General features: G+C 39.0%; 1 protein-coding gene across 1 annotated transcript in view; it reads left to right on the forward strand.

The window, feature by feature from the left end:
• The first annotated feature begins 610 nt into the window (after positions 1-610).
• Positions 611-26,789, forward strand: part of SLC24A4 (solute carrier family 24 (sodium/potassium/calcium exchanger), member 4) — a 95,206-nt gene continuing 69,027 nt past the window's right edge. The window contains 1 exon segment of the mRNA XM_009319529.1: positions 611-776. Within this exon segment, the coding sequence (XP_009317804.1) occupies positions 611-776 (166 nt within the window).

Raw genomic sequence — 26,789 nt, forward strand, 5'->3', positions numbered from 1 at the left:
TGAGAATGCTTCTGGAATGCGAGTTTAGGCAAAAGCTCCATTGACTTCTCAAGAAGTTTGTTTTTTCTTAAGACTTGTGGGGATTCACAGTACAGTTATTTTCCATTTTCTTTGACAAGTTATGCAGAGATTGATATTATCAGGTATACCCAACACTGAAAAGACCAGTCCCTAGACTCAGAATAAACCAAAATGTAACTGGAACATGTACATATGCATTTTTATTTTTCTGAGAAATCAGTAATGTAATATGTGCAAGTGCAGATGACTAAATGGAAGTGTGATTGTTGGTCGTGTCAGCATAGCTGGGCTGGTTTCATCCATAGGAACTGCTACATGTTGAGCTTCACAGGTGCAGGCTTCAGCATTTGCTTGCTGCAGAATATTTTCCCATTGTGGGTCACAGCCAGGTATTCTAGCTGTGGGTCATAGCCAGAACATGCTAACAGCTCTGATGCTGCACCTTCATAGCTAGTTTCACCCTTTGTAGCTAGGAGCACCTGACATACGTATGTTGGCATGTGCCCCAGTCACACCTCGATTTTGCTGCATTCACATACTCATGGTCTGTCCATGCTCCTCGCTAGTGGGGGTGTATAGTCCAGTTAAGATGATGCAGGAAAAAACTAGTGACAGTGGGCATAACCTCTTTCTATTTAACATAGGCCGAGAATCAACTATTGCAGACAGACGCATTTTGTCAGAAATATGGAGGAATAGAAGGTTGATGGCATCACCTAATGGGACACATGAAGAAAAGAACTGTACAGAGCCTGGTAAGATGGGAAAACTTTGTGATGTCTTGTAAGCTTTTGAGATGTATTGCGTAGTGCTGTCATGACCGAGCTGCAGTGATATGTTAGAGTAAACATAAAAGTGTCAAACAAAAAAAGCAGGACTGTTCTGTGTAGAAATAAGGTTTATTGTGCTATATAATGCCATGACTTTATCTATCAAAGGTAAAAGTTAATGTTCGGATATAAGAATGTTTTGGGGTCATTATAAGACTTGTGCTGACAATTTGATTTCTCTAATTTTGTTTCTTTTGGTGATTATTCCTATCTAGCTGATGCTGTGTATTGCACTGGTAATGAGAGGCATACTCTTCTTGAAACTATGGGCAGCTAAACATGCAGTGTTTGAGATACCATCTGAGCACAGTAATTTGTGTTCATACCATTATACATTTAATCACGTTTTGCTAGTTTAATGATAAAGTACGTATTCAGAGTAGGAATTTTGTTGTGTGGAGGGGGATGATGAGGTAAGTAATATGGAAACCCTGGAATCCATTTTACTTCAGGATATCTATCCTGGCCATGCAATAATAATTGATTGAGGGCAGGGATAGATGACGCATTTTAATATCAGTGTTAGTCCACAATGCTTTAATCTTCCCATCTGTCTTTCCAGTGTGTGTTTCCTTTCTCTCTCTCCTTGCCTCTCTGTGGTTTACGGTGTGTGGGAGACGAGACGTTTTGCCAACGGCACTAGCCAAATTAATTTAAAGTTCAGAATTTATTTTTTTTTTAAATATGACTCTTTGATCAACTCTTTGATGACAGCAGAGTCTGTGCCTTATTGCAAACAGTGACAGCATGAGTTCTGGGATACTGTCAGCCCCAGACACTAGAAGAGTTTGGAGCAGTACTCCTCCCCCCCCCCACCAGATTACATGTTTGTTGTAATGCTGAGGCACCTGTTGTATGGACTGAGGATCAGTACTGTGCTTATGTACTTCTGAGGGAGGAGTGGAAGAACACTGTGCAAAGTATGTGGGTCCAAAAGCTTTAACTGTATCATCTTGATGTCCAAGAGCTTCTCTGTGCTTCTGTTAAGAACTTCATGGGTTAGTTTGCTGTTGCCAGCATCTGTAACCTTATGGTGCTGTTGATTTGTCTGTCAAAATTGTCCACAGACAAGAAAGAAGACAAAAATGACCTCTGGAAACATTTAATAATTCTTGATGAGTAGTCAGAAAATACTATTCTTTCCCACCCCTCTTTCATTTTTCTCCACATATGTGGATGCATCAATGTGATCAGGTCTGAACACATACTTGGCAGTACACTTGGAGCCAAGCCAACAAAGGCCACAAAATCGTAGACGCTGGATCAGAAAGATGCCCATCAAAGTTCTTGATGAGGATTTCCATTTAGTATGAATGAGAACTTTTTTACAATGATATGATAAAACTGCCAAGGGAAAACCTATGCTTATGTGTAAATTGCAAGACCAGGAGCAATGCTGACTTCTTCAGATGTTTAGAACAAATAGCTCAGCTCCCTCCATTCCTCTAAAACTGTAAGATTAGTTTAAGAACAATTGGAATAAATAAATGCAGTCGGGTCATTTTGATGTGCTTTCTGAAATTCAGGTCACTGAAGTGCACTTTTCTCTGTAACCACAAGAGCTGGACACAAGAGAGGCCCAAATATGCCTCAGGATGCTGAGGTTTTAAGAAAAATATCATGAGACTTGCATTAAATTAGTAATTTCTAGTCACAGTGCTGGAGTCAGCCTTTCTTTTTAAAGGTTTTTCTTCTGTTAGAACACAGATTTACAGATCAAATATGTCACAGGATTGCAATTGTAGCATTTTTTAGTCACTTCCTGTTATTCTGCAGTTATGTACAGCTTATCTCTGTGTATCTTCTGCAGCTGAAGGGGGGATTTAGATGCTGCAAGAGTGGCTAGATGTAAGATAGCTGCAAATAAAGGGAGCATCTGAAAATATCTGAAATTGATGTTTGTTGGACAGGAATGGGTCTGTAAGAACCCATGATTGTTTTGGGGGGGGGGTTGGTTTGCCCTTTTTTTTTTTTTTTTTTTCTTTTTATTTCCTGTTCTTGTCTGGTAGCCAGAGATTGAGATTTGCCCTATAATGAGAAGAAGGTACAATGACCTAAAACCTATCAAAAAGGAGCAAGTAGCATAGCTCATCTCCATGGGAGTGTAACTTGTGTAACCCCACGACTACATCTGGAGAAAGTAGTCCTAGGGAAGGTCAAGAGACTTGGTCAAGACTGCATAGAAAATTGGTGAGAGTGTGTGGATTTTCAGTTGGAATATGCAAGCTTTCAGTCATGTGCTTATCCCAATGTAATGAAAATCTCAGGAATGTGCTGTCAAACACTTTAAAAGGCTGGATGTTTTCTGGTCTTTTTTTTTTTTATCTTAAGAACAGATAGTTAATATGTATATGTGTTGTATGAATACAGTGCTCTCTGTAGGCTCCTTTATGAGAAGTAGTTATTCTTACCTATGTTATTTCTGTATCTGCCTTAAGCACTAGGGGCCCTACAAATGCATGGGTGTGTATATGGTATATAGCAGTTTTCTTATGTTATGTGGATGTTTTTCTATGTGTGTTTAGGATACAAGACCTTCATAATACCTTGGGAAATGCAGGTTATTGCTGAGAGCCTGTTAATCCTTTGTGTCATTGCATTGCTATTGCTGTGCTCCCTCTTTATTAGCTTCCCACACAAGTCTGCAGCTTTACTTCCCTTTTCCCAAAGGCTTTCAACAAAGTTAAGTTATTTACCCCTTCACCCCCTTTTCTTACTTACATGCAAATAAGAAAAAAAATCCCCAGTTGTCAGAAATTGCAGCTATAGAAGTTTGTAGGTCTATGAGATCCTTGCAGTTCATGACAGTGATAAGAAAGGCTCACCCTTGGCAATACATCTTGGGAGAAAAATTCCATAAGCTTCTAGAAGTAATGTTAGAAGCTTGTGGAAGCTGCTATCTGGTAGTAGCTCACATAGCCTACACTGTCTGAGATGTCTCATTTACTGAAGTAGATCATTTTGTATTGTGTTCTTCTGGAAACATTATTTATGCTTCTGGGGCTATTGTATCAGAACAGAAAAAACTTTGAAGTCTTGGCAATGCAACTTTAAAAAAGAACCCTGAAGCTCTGACAAAGGAAAATGTGTGTGTGTGTGTGTATATATAAGAAACTAGAGGAGAAAGGTTTTTCTAACATTTGGAGCTTAGAGGGACTGATATTCATGAATATCTTAAGAGGTCCTACACATTTTTTCTGATAGTAACTATTCTGCAGTCATAAGGAGTTATACATACTATCTATCCCATAACAGCAGCAAAGGAACTGTAGGTCAGCTGCAGAAAGGAGGTGGAGCATTTGTAAGCACCAAACCAACCTCAGTTCTAGTCTGGACAAAGACCAAATTCTCACCAAAGTTAATGTGTTGTGTAGCGTTTTTCCATTAAAGATCCTTTCTGGCTTGAAACTTCCCCTTTGTTGGAAGCTCCTCTGCCATGAAAAGATACAGGTCTTTATATTGTCCTGGAGCCAGGCTGGAGGGCCTATATATTGTATGTAGAAGGCTCTAGACTTCAAAAATTTCATGAGAAAGTGGGATTTTTGAATTATGAATCTTATGCTTATTTTGTATTGAGTAACTCTGGATGACTCCTGTGAGTATCCCTCTTTGAGGGAAACCAAACTACCTTTTCTTTATGGCTCTGAAAACTTTTCCTGGGTAAATTTCTGTGGGAGGAGGGGTTGATCTGACCCTCACTCAAGGCAGAAAGATCAGAAAGGGAGAGTAGTTGTCTCTAGCATCTTAACAGATCTCATTAGTTTGCAACCAATTTTTTTGCCTTATCCAAGTTCTCACTTCCATCTGCCATCAGCTTGCTAGCTTGCAGTGCCATCTGCCCAGCAAGTCTGATTTATAGCTTCTCTGCTCCAATGGCTCGCCTCTTGTTTCAAAATGTTCCCATGACTCCATGTCCTCCAGAACTCTGAGTAATGTTTCCAGAGCAATTACAAGCTCGGGTGACTGGGTAGTGCGATGTTTCTAACCATGTGACTCCACCGGGTTGTGTTAGGCTGTTAAAGCAACTGATCTGGACTCCTTTCTGTTGCGAATATTTTCAAGTAATCCCTGTATACAGGACAGAGAATATTTAAACTACTTGCTGTGAATTAAAAATGTATTGGAATATATTTCTATTAGTCTTCTGACACTAGTAAAGTGAGCTGCCTTGAAATTGAGAGTCGGTGGGGTTTTTTGTCCAGCTGTTTGTCAACCGTGGACAGTTCATGAGATACATTGATTTTAAATAGCTGGTGATTTGGTTCAAGCGTGCTCCTCCCATTGTTATCCGTGGATAAAGATGAATTGGGGTTGGGGGAAAGGCAGGGGTTAGCATTTCTTTCTGAGCCATGCTGCCTTTTTACTTCAGAATTAAAAGGCACATTGTAGCAATGCTTTCTGTTCTTGCAGTGAGAGAGAAAGAATCAGTCCTCTACAGTGAAATAAAGTGTGTTTCCCAGCAGCATGTGTATAACTGAGTTCTGAGTCAGGATCAAAAGCCATTAAGTCCGTGTATATTTTACACTGTTAGTTATAACCTTGGGGACTCATGTAGGATGTGATGCATTGTAGAGAAACTACAGAAGTCTTAGACAGTTTTGTTAACATACCACAGAGAGTACAAGAGCCTGTTACTTTTTCTACAAAAATCAATGCTGGTGTTCTCACTGACTGGAGGAGACAGGACTGACTCTTCAAAGTAATTTTCCAAAATGATAGAAAAAGCTATTTCTTGTACATTTGTAGTAAAGACGCTATAGGAAGCATTGATTTCCATCAATTTTGTTTAACAAACATAGTGCTTAGTTAAATGCATCATTCTCAATATGCTGGATTGAAGTATCCTTTTTTTTCTTAATCCTTATAGACACCTTAATATATTAAGATCATAAACTTTGTGTAATAAATGCTGATCTCAACATACTTCTGTTGCTGGTGGAATATGTAATTTTGTGCTGATGTATATTCTTTTTAAACAATGTGATAATATGTCTTTCTTTTAAACAATGTGCTCATGACCTTTCCTAGATCAAAATTCCATTTTGTAGCAGGGATAAATGCCTTATACCCCCACTTTTAAGGAGGTGGTATTAATAATTTCAGTGTAACCCTTTGTTTCATGAACAGTCTAAATTGGTAAGCTCAGCATGACCTGCAGGTTCTCTTCCTATGCATTCATACAGTACCTGGCACAGAAAGACCATGGTCTCATTGAGGTAATACAGACAATAACTGTGTTATTTGCAAATATTCCCCACTAGCTTTTTAGTCAGACTTGCTCTCTGCCTTGATGCATAGAAAATGTGCAACTGTTGTAGTATGATAGATTTATTGATAGTGCATACATTTTGATTTCAAATGTTTCTTTACTCCAATGTCTTATGCCCTCAAAGAGCAGGAAATTTACCAGCCTTAAATATCCTATTCTTGCATTGGTCTAAAAGGAAATGAAAATGAGGAAAGGTTTAAAAAAAAAAATTCTTAGTTGCTTTATGCATATGGTATTCACATAACATATAGGTGCAGTGTCCAGCAAATGTGTGTGTGTATATATGCACAGATGCACATATTTATGTAGTGAAAAGACTTACTAACCAGCTAGCATGTAGCTTATTTCTGTAGCTACTTTTCATATGCTTGTGGGGTTTTATTTGTTTTGGGTTGTTTGCCGCCCCCCCCCGCAGTGTCTCTGGACTTACTTTTCTCCCTGTAGATGCTGAGCGCTGAACTTTATTCACTGTGATCTCACTTGGATGGTTTCTGTTTCCAGGGGGAGATGTGTGACAATTTAAAACCACTTTTAGTGAACTAGTTGAGGGCAAATGACAAACGTTTAATGGCAAGTTTTTCTTGTATGGCTCCCAAGGTCTCCTAACCAGAATTCATACCTAGATTTAGGTTGAACTTCTGACACTTTGCCTGCCTTATTGATGTGGATATTAAAAGGGTTGGTAGGTAGATGTCATTGAAGTTAATTGGAAAAAGTGTTTTGTTTATTTTTTTGTGAACCAGTTTAGGAAATGTGCTTTGTTTGAAGCTAGAATTTAAAAAATAACCAACCTTCTCTCTGAGCTGTTCATTTTCCAGCAGTGTATTAATACTGGCATCCAAAATAGTAGAAAGAAATGAGACAAACATCTCTCTGTGCTTCGGCTCAACCTGCCAGTGGCATCCTCTGGAGAGCTGAGAACAGAAAACGAACTCCAGGGTAATTTATCCATTTCCCCAGGTCTAGGTGCCAAGTTTGCAGGAAGTAGTTCAACACACAGTAAATAAGTGTCTGACTAAAATGCCGTTTAGAGATGTAGTAAACAAGGGCAAATGAAACAAAAAGAAATACTATTTAATATACTACTGTATATTCTTAAACCTAATAAAAATGTTACTTGATATAATCTTTATTTCATATGACTCAGATTTATTTACAGTTGGTTTTGGTCCAGTTGAAGCACACTGTGGATAAAGACTTTTACATGCCAAGTCTTTGCTCTGAAACCAAGAAGCAGGCTTGAAACAAAAATCAGAATTTCTAAAATGTAGCAACTTCAGAACCAAATTTAACACCTGTGGACACAGGCCCTTACTTTCTTTGAATGGAACAAAACACCCAGGTTGAATGCTCTGGAGTGCTAGACTAAGATCTAAAGTTTGCCATATTAGCCCAGCTCTAGTATTTAGATGTCTGATTGCCTATATTTCAAACCACAATACCTAGAGCATTTCTCAAATGTTAATGTCGTAATAGTGCAACATCTCTTTTTCTGTGACTGCAGACAGACAGCAGCTATGTAAATTAGTGACCTGAGGTCAAAGGGGAAATATGTGGTAGAACAAAGAATCAAATCCAGATACCTCAGTCCTGATCTAGGCTCCTGCAAAGATGATGTTTGAACAGAAGTTTGGACTAATATGACCTCCTGAGGTTCCATCCAACCTGAGTTTTCCTGTGATCTGGTACGGAAACCAGATGAATTACACTTCACTCTGGACATATTTGAAATCCTGAATTGGGGATTTCATAATCAAAGTTAATGGGACTTGGGCATGCAGATCTCCATGGTATTGCTGACTGTCTCACCCTTAATGTGGCATAATGTGTGGGTATTTAGATCTGTTCTTCACTAGTATGACCACACAGATAGACCTTTTTGTGTGAAATCTGCTCCGTTTTCCACTCAGAAAATTGTGCTGTTGGTATAAAAGCCGTGTTTAAATTTACCCATCCTTATCCACGGCAATTTCATTTTCACTCCTTGCTTTTTACCTTCTTATCTGTGACATGTCACCATGTACTGCAGTTGAGACAGAAAATACTGCTGTCTTGCTTTGTATCATGCACAATTGTTACCACACCTCACTTTACTGTTGCAGGAAGCGGGCTGAATTGTAAATCAGTCTGTGAGCATTAGTCCATGTTCTTGGGGTTGGCCTAGGACAGAGTCTTCATGAGGTACTGGATTGTTTGATAGATGTTAAAACTCTGCATTCATTACTTCATCTCCATGCTCTCAGTGTCTCATCAGTCCATAACTTGGACTACCAATGTGGAGGATTCAGGCAAAACTGGGCAAGCACAGAACTGGGCTGCAGGGAAGTAGATTGTGAAAAGCACCTGGAGGTAGAAAACGGTCACCAGAAGCTGCAAGAGGGATGGAGAAACTTAGGGGTTGGAATTGGGTGGTAGAAAGACTAAGATTATCCAGTCATGGAGCCTGGAGTTGGAGGATAGGTGAAAGGGACACAAAGACATGAGTGGGAGGAGGCTGATAATGAACCACGGGAGAATCCTGGGAATAGCAGGGCAAGGAGGCAGGCCCTCGGAAGTAGTAAGCAGAGAATGTGATAAGAGGTATGAAAAATCAAAATGCGGTGAGAGGTTTGGTTTTGGTTGGGCAAGGAATCTAGAATGAAAAGCAAAGGGAGTCTCTAAAAAGGACGTAAGTTACAAAAGGGCTACCTTTTAGCCTTGTGTTTGGCACATAAAACTGGAAGCATTCACAATTTATATCCATTTTTTGATTTATTTTTTACCTTTTTTTTTTCAGCATGGGTTGGGTATCAATGAAGAACATTTTCAGAGCTTGTACTAATGACACCATCTAGATATAAAGCAGTTTAGAAAGCTTCACCAAAAGCAGACCCTCCTGAGCCTCAACTCTGTCCCTCTGAATCTCACTGTTTTGAGGGTCAAAATAACTGATTTAAAAATACACTTAGGCACAGTATGCAATTTCATTACGGTAAATTAATTTTAAACTTTGTTCTACTAATATTTCTGATAAGAACCCTCATAATTAAATTATTTTCTCAGAAGTTACAAAATTTTATTTTACATATCTATTACTGTATTCATTAACACCAATGACTTTTTACAGAATAGATGTGGTTATCCACCTAGCAGGCTGAAAATATTCCATGAACCTGTTCACAATTAAACTGGCATCACTCCTGTTCTACAGGAAGGCAAGACCTTCTGGCAATAAAGAGTGATGGTTTGAAGTTGACAGACATTGAAGACGTTATAATAGAAAATGTAATAGCCTTAGAAACTGAGTTAAATTCATTCCTTCTGGGATTCTACTGATAAGTTGAAGTACAGCAGAGCAGACACTTCAGGTAGAACACAGACTACATGTATATGTGCTTGTTCAATTGTTTCCTTTTTTGCAACATTAAATTAATGGTTTAATGTTAATGACAGGTGCTGCATTAACGACCTTGAGAGTGACATTCTCTACCCATAGTGGGTAACAATGGCAAATGTGCCTTCCTGCGAGCAAGAAGATAATTTAGATTCTGCCTGTTCAGTTTCCATACATACTTGCTTGTTGGACTATTCTCAGAGATTGCCAAAACCTGATGAATTATTTTTCCCCTGCATATGATGCACTCACTTGTTCAGTGGGTTGCGGGTAATATGACTGGATCTATTGCACAGAGGTATTTAAACCTTTGAATAGCAAGATGTAAATATTCACAGATGGTGGGAAACATTTAAACTTTGGGAATGGTAAAGTTTAAATCGACGAAATTTATGTTTAGAAGTTCAAAGAGACTGAAATGGGGAAAATAGTTGGTTTTTTTGTTGTTTTTTTTTTTTTCATTTACTGTGAATCAGCATGTGCTTTGAATTTTGTGAGTTCCTAGCCCAAATCATAGACTCTTGAGATTTGGAGAGAGGCATTGTTCTTTAGGGCTTGTCGGAGCATATCCACGCTGGTGTACACTGCCTTAACTCCACTATGTCACTACAGCTGTGACAGTTTACAGCAGCTGAGGTTCTGCCCTACAGATTTGTTGTTAGATGCCGAGATGCTGTTTCTGGTTTAGTTCTTTGGTGAGAATCTTCTCTCCTTTAAATACTTTTCATGCCTTTGTGAAGGTTGCATTCTTTGCCTGATTATGTGACGCTTCTTTAAATTCCTCCACAGGATCTTTGGCTACTGTTGCCTAAAATTGTAAGGCTTTTTCTTACCTTCTTAAGCCTTTCACAAGCCTTCCCCTTCCCTGTTGCTGCTAGCCTTTGTCTGCTTCCTTTACCTGCACTGAAACTTTGAGATGAGTTTCCAATGTCCATTTGCCTTTTCTTGTTATTTTTATGTAGCCCCTTGCAGATTAGTATGTGAAAGAAACTATCTGGAGTATCATAATTCTCTCCTTTTTTGAATCTCACTTCATGAGCCATAAGTATCATGGTGCTCTCAGGAGATGGGCTAGCCAGGATTGGCTAGACAGGGAAGAAGTCAGAGCTAGCATATTAATTAGTCCTGTTTCAGTTGTGCACAGAGGCTTTGGCAGTTGAGGGTGGAGGGAGAAGAGGAGGGTCCCTATAGAGCTATAGTGTTGTCTGTCCTTGTTATGAGATGCAGTTGCAGTCCCTAACAGCACCTAGTGGAAGTGGACAAGGCAAAGGAAAAAGAAGACTGAAAAAGGCAAAGTGACTTGCCCAAAGTCTGCAGAGAGGGTCAGTAGCTCAGCTGCATTTTTTGCCCTCTTAATCATAAATTGTAGCCATACTAAGTTCATTGAGCCTGGAGCTGTTGCTGCTACCACCATCACCTCTCTGTTCTCCTTCCTGATCAGCTCATAATGACTTGACTCTTGTATTCTGCTTTTTTCATGAGAAATGTAACTTTTCACAATAGAGGTGTTTTTTCCCCTGCTGTATGTTTTTACAAAGCCTAACATCGGGCACCAAGACTAGTTACTAGTATAAATGGGGTAAAGATATGCCCAGAACTGCTTCAGTATGCTGAATGTTTTTGATTTACGGTGATACCTAAAGGTTGGCAAGCGAAGTATCCAGCTTGCCTCTAGGAAGTAAAGTGGTTACCACTTCCAGCCAGTTGTACCAGGTACCTGAATGCTACATTACAGAGCAATTATCATTTCTCCTTCCCTTAGAGGGAGAAGGGCCAATGGAGGAACCTTGGAATGTATAGATCTTTTCAGATGCTCCCACAAGGGGGTGAGGAGATGCCTGGCTGGCCCATCTGTGGGCCAGCTGCTATCCACAGAGAATGGAGATGAAACATTGTGACTAGGGAAGTTGTGGGTCTCTGCTGTCCTGATGGTTCTACCACTGGGGAATGCTTTTTTTTGGGGGTCCACTGTGTGAGAGGGACTGTATAAAATACCAACACTCCTTTGCCATACCAGGAATAAAATGAACACCTCTTGTTGCTTCCAGGCTGAAAAAGGAAAGAAAGAGTTCAGCAGTATTTTCTCATGTGTGAGAAAACCTGTGCTTGTGCCTGACTCAAAGGTTTTTGAATACTTGGGTATTTTTTAATTTGATTGGGGGGCGGGGGGAGTGAGGGGAGGCTTTGTCTTGGCTGTAACTGACTTTTGAGTGCGGAACAAGTACTTCAGATTTGAAGTTAATCAATTACGTTTTTTAATTCTGTATGGGTTTACTATAGTTATTCGGTTGTCCAGGATTGATAACTAACAGCACCTGATGGGAGAGTTCTTACTTGGAAAGACTATCTGGGATCATCTCCAGAACTGCTTTAATCTGTGGATATTCAGGGCAACTAAGTTTAGTAAGTACTACTTAGGTAATTAAAGGTTGGAGCTGGGCTGCTTTCTCTGAAAGACAACAGACTGGTAAAGGGAAATTAGTCAACTTGGTTCAATGTTATATTCTGCATAGCACAGAGTCTGGTCCCACCCAACTCAGAGTTTGATTTTCTAATGTGTTAGGGGGTTTTGGCAGTAGAAATAATACTATTCTTCACGTAGTCTTGGAGGTAGCAAAACTAGCACAAATTGCTTACGTTGAAAGGAGTATTTCTAACTTTATGAAACAATCATGATATCCATTTTGCACTCCGGACTCAAATTTGCTTTAAAGAAAAAATTGCAGACTGGCTAAAGAATAATTAAGTCTCTGCTAAATAACTACTTGTGAAATTCTCTTTACTTAGTAACTGTTTCACCAGTTTGTACCCATAGATGTAGGTACAAGACCAATTTGTGCACCTAAGAGAGATGTTACATTGAAAAAGGACAGTTGCCCTGATCATCCAAGCACTTCAAGGTCTTAAAAAGTACTATGTTTCTATAAGCTCAGTAGCTTTTGAAATTGGTCAAATTTGGTGGAATGCATGAAATTATTTGCAGAATCTTTTGGTTTTGTTGGACACTTTCAAAATTCAGTGTTCTCCCCCATTCCAGCCCCTGCAGGGTTGAATGCTATACACACGCCACTAGCATTTCTGTTCTTCTGGGATGAGATTGCAGATGGGATGGGAATAGTGATGCATGTACTATATGCTTCTTAATGAATAAAATTTTCATCTTCGTAACTAAAATTCTTCCCTTCCATCCAGTAACTGATTCCAAATATTTGGGTCCTACCACGTTGCTGACTCGAGACTGGACTCTTAGAGTTGAGCACTGCTGGGCAACTCTGAGGAAGAGAGATTGCACCTCTGCCAGGTACTTTTTGACAGGGGCCCAACTGGTCTGTGGGTCAATTCTGTCCATCTCCAAAGGGTTTTCAGCCGAGAGGGGCAGCACATCTGATACCTTGTGGAAGAGATGAGAACCTCCTGTATCCAAAGTGTAGGGTGGAAAGTGGCTATGTTGGACAACATTGGCTGTGTGCCTGTCTGTGCTAAGGCACTTAGCCCTGTGACATCTCACTGTGCTTAGGCTGTAGTAGAGGGTGATATCTCATGATTCTGGAGTGCCTACAGACATGACCTCAAACTGACATCTTTGTCATTATTAGAAAAAACAGATTATCATGTGTTTTGTATAGAAAACTAAGTTCAGTCACTGTGCTAAGTGGAGAGAGTTTTTTATTCCTCTTGTTTGGAGTTTTTGCAACAAAATCTTGCTTCTCTTTTTGTAAGTTACAGATAATGTTTGTCTTTTGTTTTAATGACTATTTTAATGTAGTAGCTGAAGGTTGTGTTCAGTAGTTCTGTGCCTTGACATGAAACGTACAGGGCTGCATAATAACCTTATACACCGATCTTTACTGCAAGAGACCCAGATGCAGTGTTTCAGCATGGCATGGGGACCAGGAAATCCTCAATTCTAGCTATGGCTGCAGCAGTGACTGCCCTTTGTGATTTTCCCCTTTCTTCCTTCCCCCCAAAAAATTTTTTTTTTTTTTTTTTTTCCCCAGGGAGTAAAAAATTAATTGAACACTGGTGGGGAGCCTAGATTCCTTTATCCCTTCTACAGATACTATCCAGTTAGATTGGGCTCTGAACATGAAAAGCATCTTTATAATACTAAGCCTTGTTCTCCATAGAAGATGAAGATGATCCTGGCTTTCCCAATGGTAGATTTGCACCTACTGAGGTGCCACAGTATAAATTCTGATTTTGAGTGAGTATAAATGTGGTGTAGCTTGTCAGTGAGGCACCTGTTTCTTATCCTCAGATTATTCAGTTCATTGCTCTGATTATTTCTTTTTTTCCTCTGCAAAAATACCTTTCCTCCTTTTCTGCACATAAACTTTATCTTTAATATGGGAAAAACAAATGGATTGCTTGTTTTAGAATAGTGTATCAGATTAGGCATTTACAGGAGTAAAAATTGAAAGTTTTACAGTCATGTTCCCAATGAATGCATTTATATTCTTCTAGTAAATATATTTGTGTGTTAAGGAAACAACTAATTCTTTTACAAAGGTAATTACTAAAAATGATTTTTCTCTTCTTTTTGTAAATGGTGTAGCATACTTTATTTAGCAGTGACTTGCTATTTTAGTTGCACACTGGCTTTATACGCTTAATCTTGGAGGGGCAACTTGGATCGTATTATTTAACAGCCATGGATAAAAGCCTCTTGCAATTATGAGATTAACCAGAGTTACACTATGTTTTGATTCTTTCTGAAGTCTGATATGTGAATACATGTGTGCTTTTTCTTTTTGCTTTAGACAAAAATTCTGTTAGCTGAAAGATTTTCGAAGAATTTAAAAGGCTTAAATTCCATGGGTGTTCCTTCAGATGCTGCTATGAGTGCCAGGCAGCTTTACCACTGCAAAATAACAAAAACCAAGAATAGAAATTTGGCTTTACTGGCTGTTGAGCTGTATGGTCTATGTTTTATGAGAAAATAATTCAGATCATTTGATTTTCTTTGAAACAAACTCAGGAAAGGAGTGTGCTTTTTCTCCCTTTTGGGAAAACAGTCACTGTCCAATATATGAAGATAGAAACACATAATTAAAGTTGTAAGAAAAATCATACTGTTGTGAGGTATTCATTGATGATAAAAATCCTCTAAAATCCTCTTTTCTTTGGTCCCCCATCCTGTTCGCCCCCACCCCCCACCCCAGCTTACCAAAAGTTAATGCTAACTGTAAAAGAGCTCTGGCTTTTTAGAGCATGATGCATCATGTATTTATTTGTTCTTAACTAAAACATTTAACTTTATGATGTAAAATAATTTTATGGGGAGAAATATCTGTTAATTCAGATGCTTGAAAATAGGACCAGGTTGGCTTTCATGAATCAGCACAGCTCATATTTCTTGATGTTGTGTAACAGCTATTGATGTGATGCTAGAATTTAAACTTCAGAAAAAGCTGATAAGTGTAAATGTCCCACATAGTGTTGAGGACAGGCTGGAGTGACATCTCAGCTAAAGTGGAATGACCCACACAAACATGGTTGCACTTCAGTATTACAGAAATAGTTCTATCTCTCAAAGTTAGTCTAAATGTATGGCTAGATTTAGAGGTTTATATTTATTTACTTGTGGTGTTTGGATTAATTTTTCATTTAATTGACATCTTTTTTTTTTTTGTCCACTTTTTGGAAACAGGGACTATGGAATGGCGTTTTGCAGTTGAGGTACTAGCACACAAACAGCAGTCCCTGGAGGGGACCATTTTTGCTTCAGGACAAAGCTGTCTAGAATGGGAAGTTTGTTACAATACCCCATACTACAGTGCATTTGCATCAGTTTGAAGGGCAGATTTTTAAGTATACTCGCGGTGGATCTCATTAATTATTTCATTTGGCTCACTTGAGCAAACATTCTGATTTAGTACAGCATTTATGCACAACTTTAAAATTAGACATGTAATGAACCTGAAGTTGAAGTTGTTGATCCTTTCTCGATCTGAGACATTTCCAATGCCTTGAGTATCCATCAGGAAGAATCATTCATGTTTCAGCCTGTGTTCAGGCAAAATGGGGACTTAGACTCATGCAGGACTCAAGGTTTTTGAGTTGGTTTTTTTCTTCAAAGGAATACTTTAGTGTTGTGGCCCCACTGGCCATTTTTAAGTTTACATCAGTAGGACTTCTCCATACACAGCAAATGCAGCATTGGACTGCTTCATCTAGTGGAAGCTAGGATCTTGCTATTATTACCTGCAGATATGACCTGCATGTAGGTTCTCTGACTTACATTAGGGATGATACATTCTTGAGAAGCACTGCTACTTGAAATGGGGAATAGAGATTTCATATGTCTTTGTCTATTATATTTACATGGTCTGTAAAGCTAGTGTGTGAGCTGACCATCTAATGACCTTTAAAAATGCAGCCTTTGGAGACACGCAGAGGGATTTGTTAGTTGACAGATTTGTGCTACCAAGCTCCAGGTTATTTACGGAAGTCTGGAATTTTGTGCTCTTGGATTTAAAGAATACTGTGTAATTCAGATCAAAGGGAAAGTATTAAAATCTTAATTCCACTGAGAGAAATATCCTTTATTTTGGCATTCTCAGAGACATTTTTCTTAATTCGTGTTACTAATGCACCTTATAAAAGAGAAAAAAATTAAAGTTTTCTCTTAATTTGTTGTGAAACCATTTTTCTTTCACAGCAGGACTATGTAGCAGTCTGTGAAGTTTATTTGTCATTCTAAACAGTGAAACTCTGTTCTGATATTAAATCATACAAAATCACAGTTTGCTGTCAGGTGTTTGTATTTCCTCCACTAATTACATAGCGAAAACATTGACATGATCAGTTTTATTGTTAAAGTACTGAAATATCCCTGTGTCATCAAAATGATTAGAGTCCGTATAGGTAAGTAGGAGGAAGGAGGGGAGCCAAGGGAAAGGACATTTCAAAACTATTATTGTTGCTGTTCAAGAAGAGTGTTTAAATCAGTACAGGTGGAAGATGCTAAACTGGGTTTCTGTGGACTTTTACATCCAACTTAAAATTCATGGGTTGTACATCTGAAAAAGATCACAGTGAGACTAATTAGTCTGGTGGAAAGCAAAGTAGCCATTGCTTGAAGTGTTTCCCTCTCAGAGAGGGAGATGATGAAAATTAATTACTTCCAGGCAATCTTCTTGTGCTAACTTTTGCATAGAAGTACCTTGAATCATGGTAGATGACTTTGGGTGGTAAAACAGAAACTGTAAATCTCTATGCTTGAGGCTGTTTGTTGTCCTTGGCCTGTGGAAAAGCATCAGATGACGTTAGCAAGTGTTGCGTGTGGTCCGAAAGCACCGTCCCCCCCCTTAAAAATTAATTTCTTTACCTATTTCTGTGCATCCAAAGCTATGGAACTGATATTGGCAGCTTAATAAGGCAAAATATTACTGTAGTGTGAGTTGTACTCCTATCCATAGAAATTGTTTCTCTGACAGTGAAATAACTGGATATATTACTAAAAACTAATTGATTCCGTTCTCATTAAAGTCAGTAAGGAAAATTCCCTCGAAGAGCAGAGGGAAATGGGGTGTAGAGTGGGATTTTAAGGGCCTCAATACTTAGATATAGACAGATTTTCTGTGAAATCTTTGGAGTAAAGGTTCTCAATTCTCTGGATCTCAGTTGGAGTTAGATGTCTTTGGCAACCTCACTAAGTGCAGCCTTAGGTACCTGGACATCTTGGAACTTCAACAGTAGGGAAAAGTTAAAGAAAACTTTCTGCCAAGTTTTAGAAGAACTGTATTTTCTCTCTGGAGTGCTGTAGGTCTCTAACCCCAAATCATACCTGCAGCACTCCCAGTGAAGTCGGTGAGGACTTCTGAACACAAAATGGGTTTTTGGCAAGTACCTCAGGTAGGATTGGGTGACTTGCCCTCACTACAGAATCTTTCACACTAAACACAAGGAGCTGTTGAGGTGGGGGACAGTGAAGCAGCAGAGAGCAAAGGTCTCTGACTGTAGGAGAAAACTCATGTTCAAAAGTTAGCAGTTCTTGTGGAGCAGGTTGGGAACTGTGGAGCTGTTTTGCCTTGCTAGCAACACTCTCACTCGTTTTGGACTGACTTATTAGTAAATGTGCAAAGATGCAAAACTGTTGTACTGTATGAATCGACTTCAGGTCTGTAATTGAGATAGGTATAATCTGGGTGGGTTTTTTTGGTTTGTTTTTTTTTTAGGGAGAGGTGGTACTCTCTTGAATTAGTGACCAGTGAGATGTGAGAGCAGTAGTCTGGAAATTGAAGGATTTGGGTTTAACTTTTTAATGAAAATGGCCATAGTATCTGTGGCTTGCACGGAATGCAGTCTTACTGAGATGTGTAAGGAGTACTTTGAGCATACCTAATTGATCTATCCTCTCTAGGGGATTTGGCAGATTTTGATGCTATTTTACCCCGTTACTGGAGAGCAGTGTTGCTCAGGTAAAAGCTAGTTGCCTCTTGCCCCAGATTAAGGTAGCTCTGCGCAGGTGAAATTGCCTAGGGAACCTGCAAGATAAACAGGGAGGTGCTGAATTCCTGCTTCCTCTAGGGATAGGTAACTGCTAGTGCAGACTTTCTGGACTGTTTCTTTAGACTTATTTACTCAAGTTCTGTATTAGTCCTGTTTTAGCCCTAAATTTGGTGGTTCCGATCTAATCCTCTGTGCTGCAGGGCTCACTTACCGAGTTTGACTAAAGATACTTTTCTGTCTCACAAAAGTGCAACAAAGTTGCATGCATTAGACTAGATGCTACGCTACAATAATGGAAGCTGCAGAATACTACAAAGAGAAAGACAGTCCTAACCACAGAATACTTGATGCTAGACAGTTATGTATACCCAAGATACACTTAAATTGTTTCTCAAATTGAACATTGCAATTGAAATAACTCCTCCCTGAAATTTTTAAAGACAAAATTACAGACCTTTCAAATGGCATACCAAATCTTATGTTATAGCTATTGTATCTGCAAATTTAAAATAATATTCAGCCATTCAAAAACAGTGATGACTGGGTTTTTTTTAAAACTGTTGAATATTTGGCTCTTTAGATAGTAGTGAGCACTTACCATTAAATGTTTGGTTACCTGTAATGCATATTATGCTGGTTCTTTATGATGAGAATAACTTCCGTGTGACATTAGCTATTTAAAACTCAGACTGTTAGTCATGTAGACCATGTTTATCCTCAGTGGAGACAGGCATCCCAAATATCTTGCACACTGAGGGTCAGATGAATTTGGTGTATCTTACTTTTCTGTTAGAAAACAAGCATCCTTCATAGTCAGTGTTATATGAGAGAAATTCGATCTCCAGAGACACAATTCTGAGTACATTTTGGTAAAGGTCCTGCTAAGATGGTAGAAACATGACCAACTTATTTCTTAATTTGCTATTGCATTGTATTTCTTTACATTTTGCCCATGACTTTTCATTTTGCTTTGCTTTCTTTTAGGCTTTTGTGAATTGCTTTCATTGAGAGACCTGTCTACTACAAATATGATTTTGAAAGCACTTGTGTATGTGTGACTTTGAGGGACATTTAGTTGTCTCATTTGTGTTGCTGCAGGCGTTACTGCTCTGTCTCATAGAACAAGTGACAAGAGATGTATAGTGTAACTGGACCTTTCCATTATTCATTCCTTATTGATTACATGTAGTAGAGGAAAGAAGTTTAGAATGTAAAAATTAGGTTACTGTGCTTACTGTCACCATCTGCACATGGAGAATGTGATTTCAAAATGTCAGCTGATTCTTTCTCCTGGGATCTGGCTCTCATATTGGGCACTAGGAGTATTTTAGGACTCTTTTCCTCTCCTTGCTCTTCCAGGACTGGCAATTTACCCCCTAAGTGGTGTTAATATAGAGTGCTCCAAATCTACTTTTCCCACCAAGTGGGCATTTCTGACTCACTCCTCAAATGCTGTTCATCGCCAAATTTGTCATGCAGGTTCCTTCAGTCAGGCAGCCCAGCCGCCACTGCTGCTGTCACTTACCGCCCCAGGCAGCGGCTCAGTGCTCTTCGCTTGTGACTGAAACCTGCGCTGGAGGATTCAATTCTTCAGAAGCCCAATTCTACCGAAGCTGAGACTGTTCCTTAGACACTACATCATACATCATCTTACTGACTGTTGTCTTCTACAGTGTAGCTTTGAGTGCTTTTTTTTTTTTTACTGATTTCGTTATTCATCTGTTGAGCGTGCACACACGATCTATCAGCAGCAGCATTGTATATCTTGTTCATACTATATATTTTTAAATTCTGTATTTAAACAATTCCCAGTCTTTATATCCTCACTGTACATTATCACTAGCTCCGGTGTGGAATGTCACTAAAATGTGGATGGACTGCAGGCTTTCTGCATGTCTCACTGTTTATTGGTCTCACTTGCAAAGTATGTTACAGCTGAGTAGCTGAGGTAGTAATTAGACTTCATAATTTTTGGGCATGCATAGCAATGCTTCTTCCATCCAAAGAACATAAGCTGTAATAAACTCGGGGCACTTATTGTAGCGTGGATCTCTTTTTAACTGGAGGAGTTGAACCGAGAGAGTATATTTCATGGAAATCGTGAGGAAATTGGGCCATCACAAGGGACTGATACGGTGCCGTTTGTGCCTCTCTCCCTCTGCACTTACAGCTCCCCCTCGTGTTCACTTATTTATCTTATCCCTTTTTTGGGGAATGTCCATAACCTCCCAGCGCCGTGTATGAAGACCGACAGGGTTCCGTCCGTTCAGTAATATGTATGTTCTGATTGAGTGTATTTGACCAGAAGACAAAGATTTTTTTTTCTGTAAGTAAGTATGCATGTTTGCTGAAACATCAAAGCTGAAATATTTTGTTCCCTTTCTTTATAGTCCTACCATGTTCTGTGGTCTCCCCTCTTTGTGAAAAGCAAGTCCACCTCGTATCAGTCAGATGAGTGCAGTGTAGCACAGGAAATAGAAATTTGGCTAAACAGCCAAACTCATAAAAATAAATGCAAACATACAGCTTCTGCGTAGACACACTCAAGAACAGTGCTCACAGCCAAGTTCCTCTGCTGTAGCAGAGCATTTCCATTATGCCTTGTTACCTTTGGAACAGCCTGTCCTTTTCAGGCACTCAGTGGTCAGCATTATTTTATGATTCCGGACACCTGTATGTAAATTGCATGCCCTGGAGCACTTGTTAAATAGAGATTTCTTCAGGGAAGAACTCTGAATTTTGAACTCTGAGAGGCAAGATCGCAAAAGCAAGTCATGTTACTCTGGCATAATTATCTAAAAAATCCTAGGGCTAAGATGCCCAGCTGAAAGATCCTGTAATGTATGTCACATGCCTACTGTCACTGACATGTGCATGTGTGGTGAGTGACCAAAGCAGGAGCAGAATAGAGAGTTGTGTTTTGTCATGTGAACATTTTGTTAGTGTTTCCGATGTTTGAATATGCTAATGAGTAATAGAGATCATCTCAAGTGAATACTAATAAAACCTGTATAGTATACCGTATCCTACTCTGTTTTTGTTTACTCTAGATATTAAAGCAAAATTGCTCTTAAGTAAAATATTTAGAAGGTTATATTTTTTTCACAAAGATGTTTTTTCCTGTCCCCCTGCTTTACTAAGGCAGGCTGCCTTAGTAACCATAAATCCAACAGCACAGGCTTCCAAGTGACAAATTACTATTAGTACATTTTTGCAACCTCATTAGATGGACTAAAATAGCTTAATTATATAATTCTACATCTGTGGAAGTTTTAAGGAAATATTTTAACATCAACTGCCAGCTTGATCTCATGCAATACATAATCAAATTATGGCCCTAATTCAGGAGAGCATTTAAGCACATTGGTTAACAGGTTCTGCTGAAGGTAGAAATTTTGAGTGTTCTTAAACAGAGACCTCAAAGAAAATTTAATTTCTTATTTTTGAACTGATATTATTGTGGGAGAGGGATGCCCTTTCACAAACTGTGAAACAATACTATTGAAAAGAAAGATTTCTTGTATAGAAAGAAACAAAATCTATCTTCTAATTGTTACTTGTTCCATGCATACATTGGATTATGCTCAATATTAACATAGAGCAATGCTTTGAATCTTAAGGACTGAATGTCATGTCACCACTTCGTTTCTTCTGTTCTGAGTTTACAACCAAAGTTGGAAGTTTCTTCTTGCATGAACTATTGATCCCATTCCAACTATTTCCCCCCCACTCCCCACCAAGTCCCTCTACAGATCATGTAGCATCTGCAGAACTGATCAGCAGACATTGCTCCAGAATGAGAGCTCCGTGAAATATATGCCCTGTTAAAGTACCTTTTCTACATAGGTGGCCTACAATGTTCTCATATGTGAGCCCCTCACTTAATATTACTCATTATTGCTAGATCTATTAAGTAATTTATTCTTTCAACGTCTCCTCTCCCTAGAGGCAGAGAACGATTATTGGACCCATTTTGCAGACAGAGAACTGAGCTCAGGAGCAAATTTAAGCACATAAGGGGCTGAGACTATGCACAAGTTGAAATCAGAAAGGTTCAGACAGGATATAAGGCAAAGGTTTTTAACCATGAGGGAAGCCAGGCATTGGACCAGATTGCCCAGAGAGGTATGCAGTGTCCTTCCTTGGGGATTTCTAAAGATGTGATTGTATAAGCACTGAGCAATCTGGTCTGATTTCACAGCTCACCATGCTTTGAGCAGGAGGTTGGACTGAAGACCCCCTGTGGTCCTTTCTAGCTTGAATTTTTCCATGATCTTGTGATCCACAAAGCACAATGAGAGAAAGAAGCACCAAAATTTACATCAGAGTTCTGGTGTGCACCATGGGTATTGCCCATGTTCAGTATCCAGATGCCAACACTATTTGCAAACCTGAGCTTCCCCTGCAGGAGTGGTATAATGGTGTGTTTGGAGCATATAATTTCACTGAGCTTAGTCTAAAATAGGGAAACTATGGCCATTTTCTCACAAAGCTGTGGCTGAAGGAGAGACAACAGTGCTTGCATTTTGTGTAGCAGTCTAGGAGTTGAGAGGCTTGCTTGGGGAATTCGTAGTGAGTTGCATTGTTTCCATAACAGCCTAAGTGGATTCAAAGCCACGTTTCCCAGGACTGTCAAGTAGTCTGGCTGAGAGTATGGTCCACCCTTCTGGCTGAAATTGGATGACTGTGCAGCCAGGAAAGTGGCACTCGTGTGCCTAAGGGTAAACATAGGTAAAAGGAGTTTATTAATTTCTACTTTGCATAATGCAGAGTTTACAACTTCTTGTCTTTTCTGGAACTACCAGGTTAATCTTCAATCAAGAAAGAGGGGCACCTTACTCTGTAGCCTCTTGATTCAGCCAGCAAGTTGGATGGGATAGGTATAAAGGGAATTATTTGCATGTATCCTAGGTGCTATCACTGCCAGCTATTTTTCAACATCTGCATCCAGAACAGAGACAGACTATAAAACTCAAGAAAGAGGGGTGATTATTTTACTGATCCCCTTTGGCATACCATTACTTCACTATTCCTGCTCCTAGGGCTGGTACCTAACATTAGCAGGCTGACGTTTGGTGTCATACAACCTAAGCATCTTTCCAGCTGTTGGTTTAAGTAACTGAGTCTTCTTCATCTAGGTCATAAGCTCTTAGCCTAGATCTACTTTTTGGCAAAAATTAAAGCTTATTGTGTATTTTTCTTATAGTTTAAGCAATGTGAAATAATTTCATGTGCTTTATGGGTGGTTTAAATACAGAAGGAGGAACTACTAACATTTTCCCCCGACTTCTTTTTGAAGTGTCTTCAAAACATTCCACTTAGCAAAACCAGAAGCAGATTTTTGCCAAGACATTATTTTTGTAGGTGTGTAACCATTTTTAATACATCTCTTAAATTCTTAGTGTGTTAAAAATAGATAGGAATTACACCTACTGAAAACATCTGTGACACAAAACAGGCAGCCAATAAATCAGACATTTGGAGCTAGCAGAAAGCAAAGCAAAGAGTTGAAAGAGTATGCACCTTACTCTTAGTATGGATCTTCCATCAGTGTTTTTCTGTTTTTCTCACTGATTTTTCTATTAAGCAAAAGTACTAAATAAGTATCTGTCAGAAAATTGAGTCATCTGTGAACACATGCTAAAAGAGAAGAAATTGCGGCGTACATTTTAATCTAAAAAGCATTGTAATTGTGATCCATCAAAAGCTTTTCTAAATGTCTCTTGAAACAGCATACCTACTGTACTGTAAGCAAGATAATGCCTGCTGTTTGTTACTACTACAGATTACTAGATGTGCTATCTTACAGTGTTAAAGCATCAGGCTGAAATTTTGTTCCCAACATAATATTTTTCAGCTTATAAAGGGGGTATTTTGATTCCATTTATATTGTGCTTTCTGGTCATATATGCATGAGAAGTGCTGGTAGCATAAGGATATGGAGTGCAAGATGCTCATACACACAATTACTGAAATACGCATTCATTGCATACACAAGCATGGATGTCACACATCCATTTCAAAATTATGCTCCACACATATGACACAATTAAATGAGAGAAGAAAATCTAGCTAACCTCAGAAAAGAAGACAGGGGATCTGTAGCAGACCCTACTTTTATGTTTTGTCGCGTTTGTGTCTGTATGGGTGAGTAGAGGGATGTGTACAGCTTCCCATATGCCAGTACAGGCAGTCTGTGAGAACCTGGGCTTAGGTGAAAGTAGTAGTGCTAGGCTGCTACTTTTGGTGCTGTGCAGCTGGGTAGGAATTGTCTGGAAGTATGTAAAATCGTAAAGCTCTTTCTGTGAGATGCTGGCTATGGTGATAAAACTGACCTAAGAAGACCTAACCTTTGACCTCTTGTTTCTGACTCATTACTGCCATTTACTGTTACCTTTGTTGAGCTGTAAAGCAGCTCAGGCAAAGCTCTAGGTAAAGAACTGCCCCTATTTGAAGGCATCTCAGAATAGATGTACATGCACAGCTTGGATGGTGGGGAGAACAAAAGCGGGAAAAAATTGTGTGGCAGGGCAGATACAAGACAGGAACTTCTTCCTCCAGCTTTGCCACCACCTGATACTTGAGTTTTTTTTTAATTACATGTGGAGTTATAGCCTTGGTGCAGCACCACCTAGGAAGGCTAATCGGCTTCCCGGGGCCTGCACAGCCCCATATTGTGCAATACTGAAATGCCCATAGCGTGTCCGAAAAAGTGCTTTGCTGATTCTGGGACTTCCAAAAAAATCTGAGCCTATATGTGATTCTTCCTCTGGCAAGAAAATACCTTCTCCCCTTTCCCCAGATAAACCAAGGACTGAGGGACATTTTCTGCTCTGAGATGTAAATCCAGAGACATTGAAAAAAATAGAATTACTTCAGCTTTCTAGAGGGAGTGTAGATACTGAGTGTCCATCTGATAAATACTGTATTTTGAAATCTGAGCATACATGTGCAGGCCAGGATGACGGTCATGGAGCCTCTGATTCGTACCTTTATCCTGGGCAATGCAAATATGAACTGTTCCTTACTCGGGATGTATTTTTTAAGGTTAAACATTCTTTCAACAGCTGTGATAAACACAATAAATCACAAGTATATCAAGTGACCAGGTAGGCAGTAGAACAGAGCTGTTTCTGTGTCCTTTGTTACTATGATATTTTCTTCTCTCTTTTTTTCTTCTCCTTAATGAATAGCATTTGCAAACACTATTTACTCTTCTGTAGTATCTAGAGCTTTGAAAGGTTGTTCTTGTCTTGCAGAAATCAGCAATTTTTAAAGGCATAAATAATACCGACTAATTACTTTCTGTGCCACAATAAAAAAAAATTTAGTAGTCTTGCAGATAATTTCTTTCTGATGACATGGGCATGAAAATTTTCCATTTGAAATAGCTTCATGACAATATGAGGAAGCTCTGAATATTAAAGAGCAAAAAGTTTGTAGATGTGTAACAGGCAGGTGTGTGATTTAGTTGAGGCTATTGTTGCTATTTTGAAAATGAGCTTAAGAATTATGTTGGTCTGGGAAGTAGCCTACTATGTAATTGTCTTTTGATTCTAGATACGGGCCTTCTCTACTCATTGGGACTGCCTTAGGGCCCAATTCAAAAAAGCTTCTAGGTATTATTTAAGTTACTGACGTGCAAATTTAAGTGCTTTGTTGAAATGGCACAATAAAGAAATGCAAGCATAAAAGTTGTACACAGGTGTTTATACTCAACTTTTTATCACTGAAAACTACCATTAGATTATTAGTTTCTTCTGTCGATTCAGCTCAAAATACTATATAGGTTGTAACAAAGTCAGTCAAATGCAACTCTTCGTTTTGCTGTAGGTTGGTACACCGAGTATAACATGTTTGTCTTCCAGGGAATGACAACACATTTCAGAGACTCCTTTAGAAAATACTAAAATTGCTATATTATATCTGAGGACCACTTACTTTCCTTTCTTTTATTGACCAGATTATGTGTAAAGTGTTGGCACCACTCTTCCATCGCAGTGGTCAAGGATTTCTCCATCTAAGCAGAATTTTTAAAATCTACTCAGTTTCATGAATCAAACTTTCCTTGGCATCCAGTATACCAAAGCCACTGGAACCAAAGAATTAAAGCTGAGACAGAACTCTTCTTGATGCTCTCCACATGTCTAGGGGTTACAGTTATATACAGTGCCTTCAGCATTAGATGGTGTCTGTCTGCAGTTGTTCCTCTCATGCGTATTAGAAAGAACTTGGAGTTCATTGTCTGAAATTTGGTCTATTTTATATTGAATCAGAGCTCCATTTGGCTACAGTCAGCCAGGGTTTAGTGTGGATTTTTGTTTCTTGACTTAAAGTTTAGGACAAAAGTGGTGGCACTGTTGAGGTTTTAAGATGAAACTCACTTTGTAACTAAGGAACATTACAGATTTATTTTGTTGTCTTATTACTAGCTTTACCACTGTTCGCCACTCCGTGGCTCTCGCTTATTTGGTCGTATGTAGTAATTGAAGTATGTAAACATTTTGTGCAAGGAAACAGCTTGATTTTTATTGTTAGTAGAATGCCGGTACTCTAATAGTGATAAGGGGTAATGCTGGTCTATTTGATACATGTTCTCTTTGCAATTAGAAGTATTTTTAATCTCTAGAATAGCCTGGACTTCAGTGCTGTAGGTATGCTCAACTCTTACTGAAAAGCTTAACTCTTGTTTAAATCCATGAGTATCTAGTTTAGGTGTTCTAGTAGCTGTTCAAGCTTATGTATTTCTCTCTTCAGCCCATAAGTACTTCTCAGTGTGGTCTCTTCACAGAAGTGCCTAGCTCTCACTGAATACTCAGGAATTAAAGAGAATTCCTGTACA

This window comes from Pygoscelis adeliae, unplaced genomic scaffold (assembly GCF_000699105.1).
Source record: "Pygoscelis adeliae isolate BGI_AS28 unplaced genomic scaffold, ASM69910v1 Scaffold71, whole genome shotgun sequence".
NCBI classification, from domain to species: Eukaryota; Metazoa; Chordata; class Aves; order Sphenisciformes; family Spheniscidae; genus Pygoscelis; species Pygoscelis adeliae.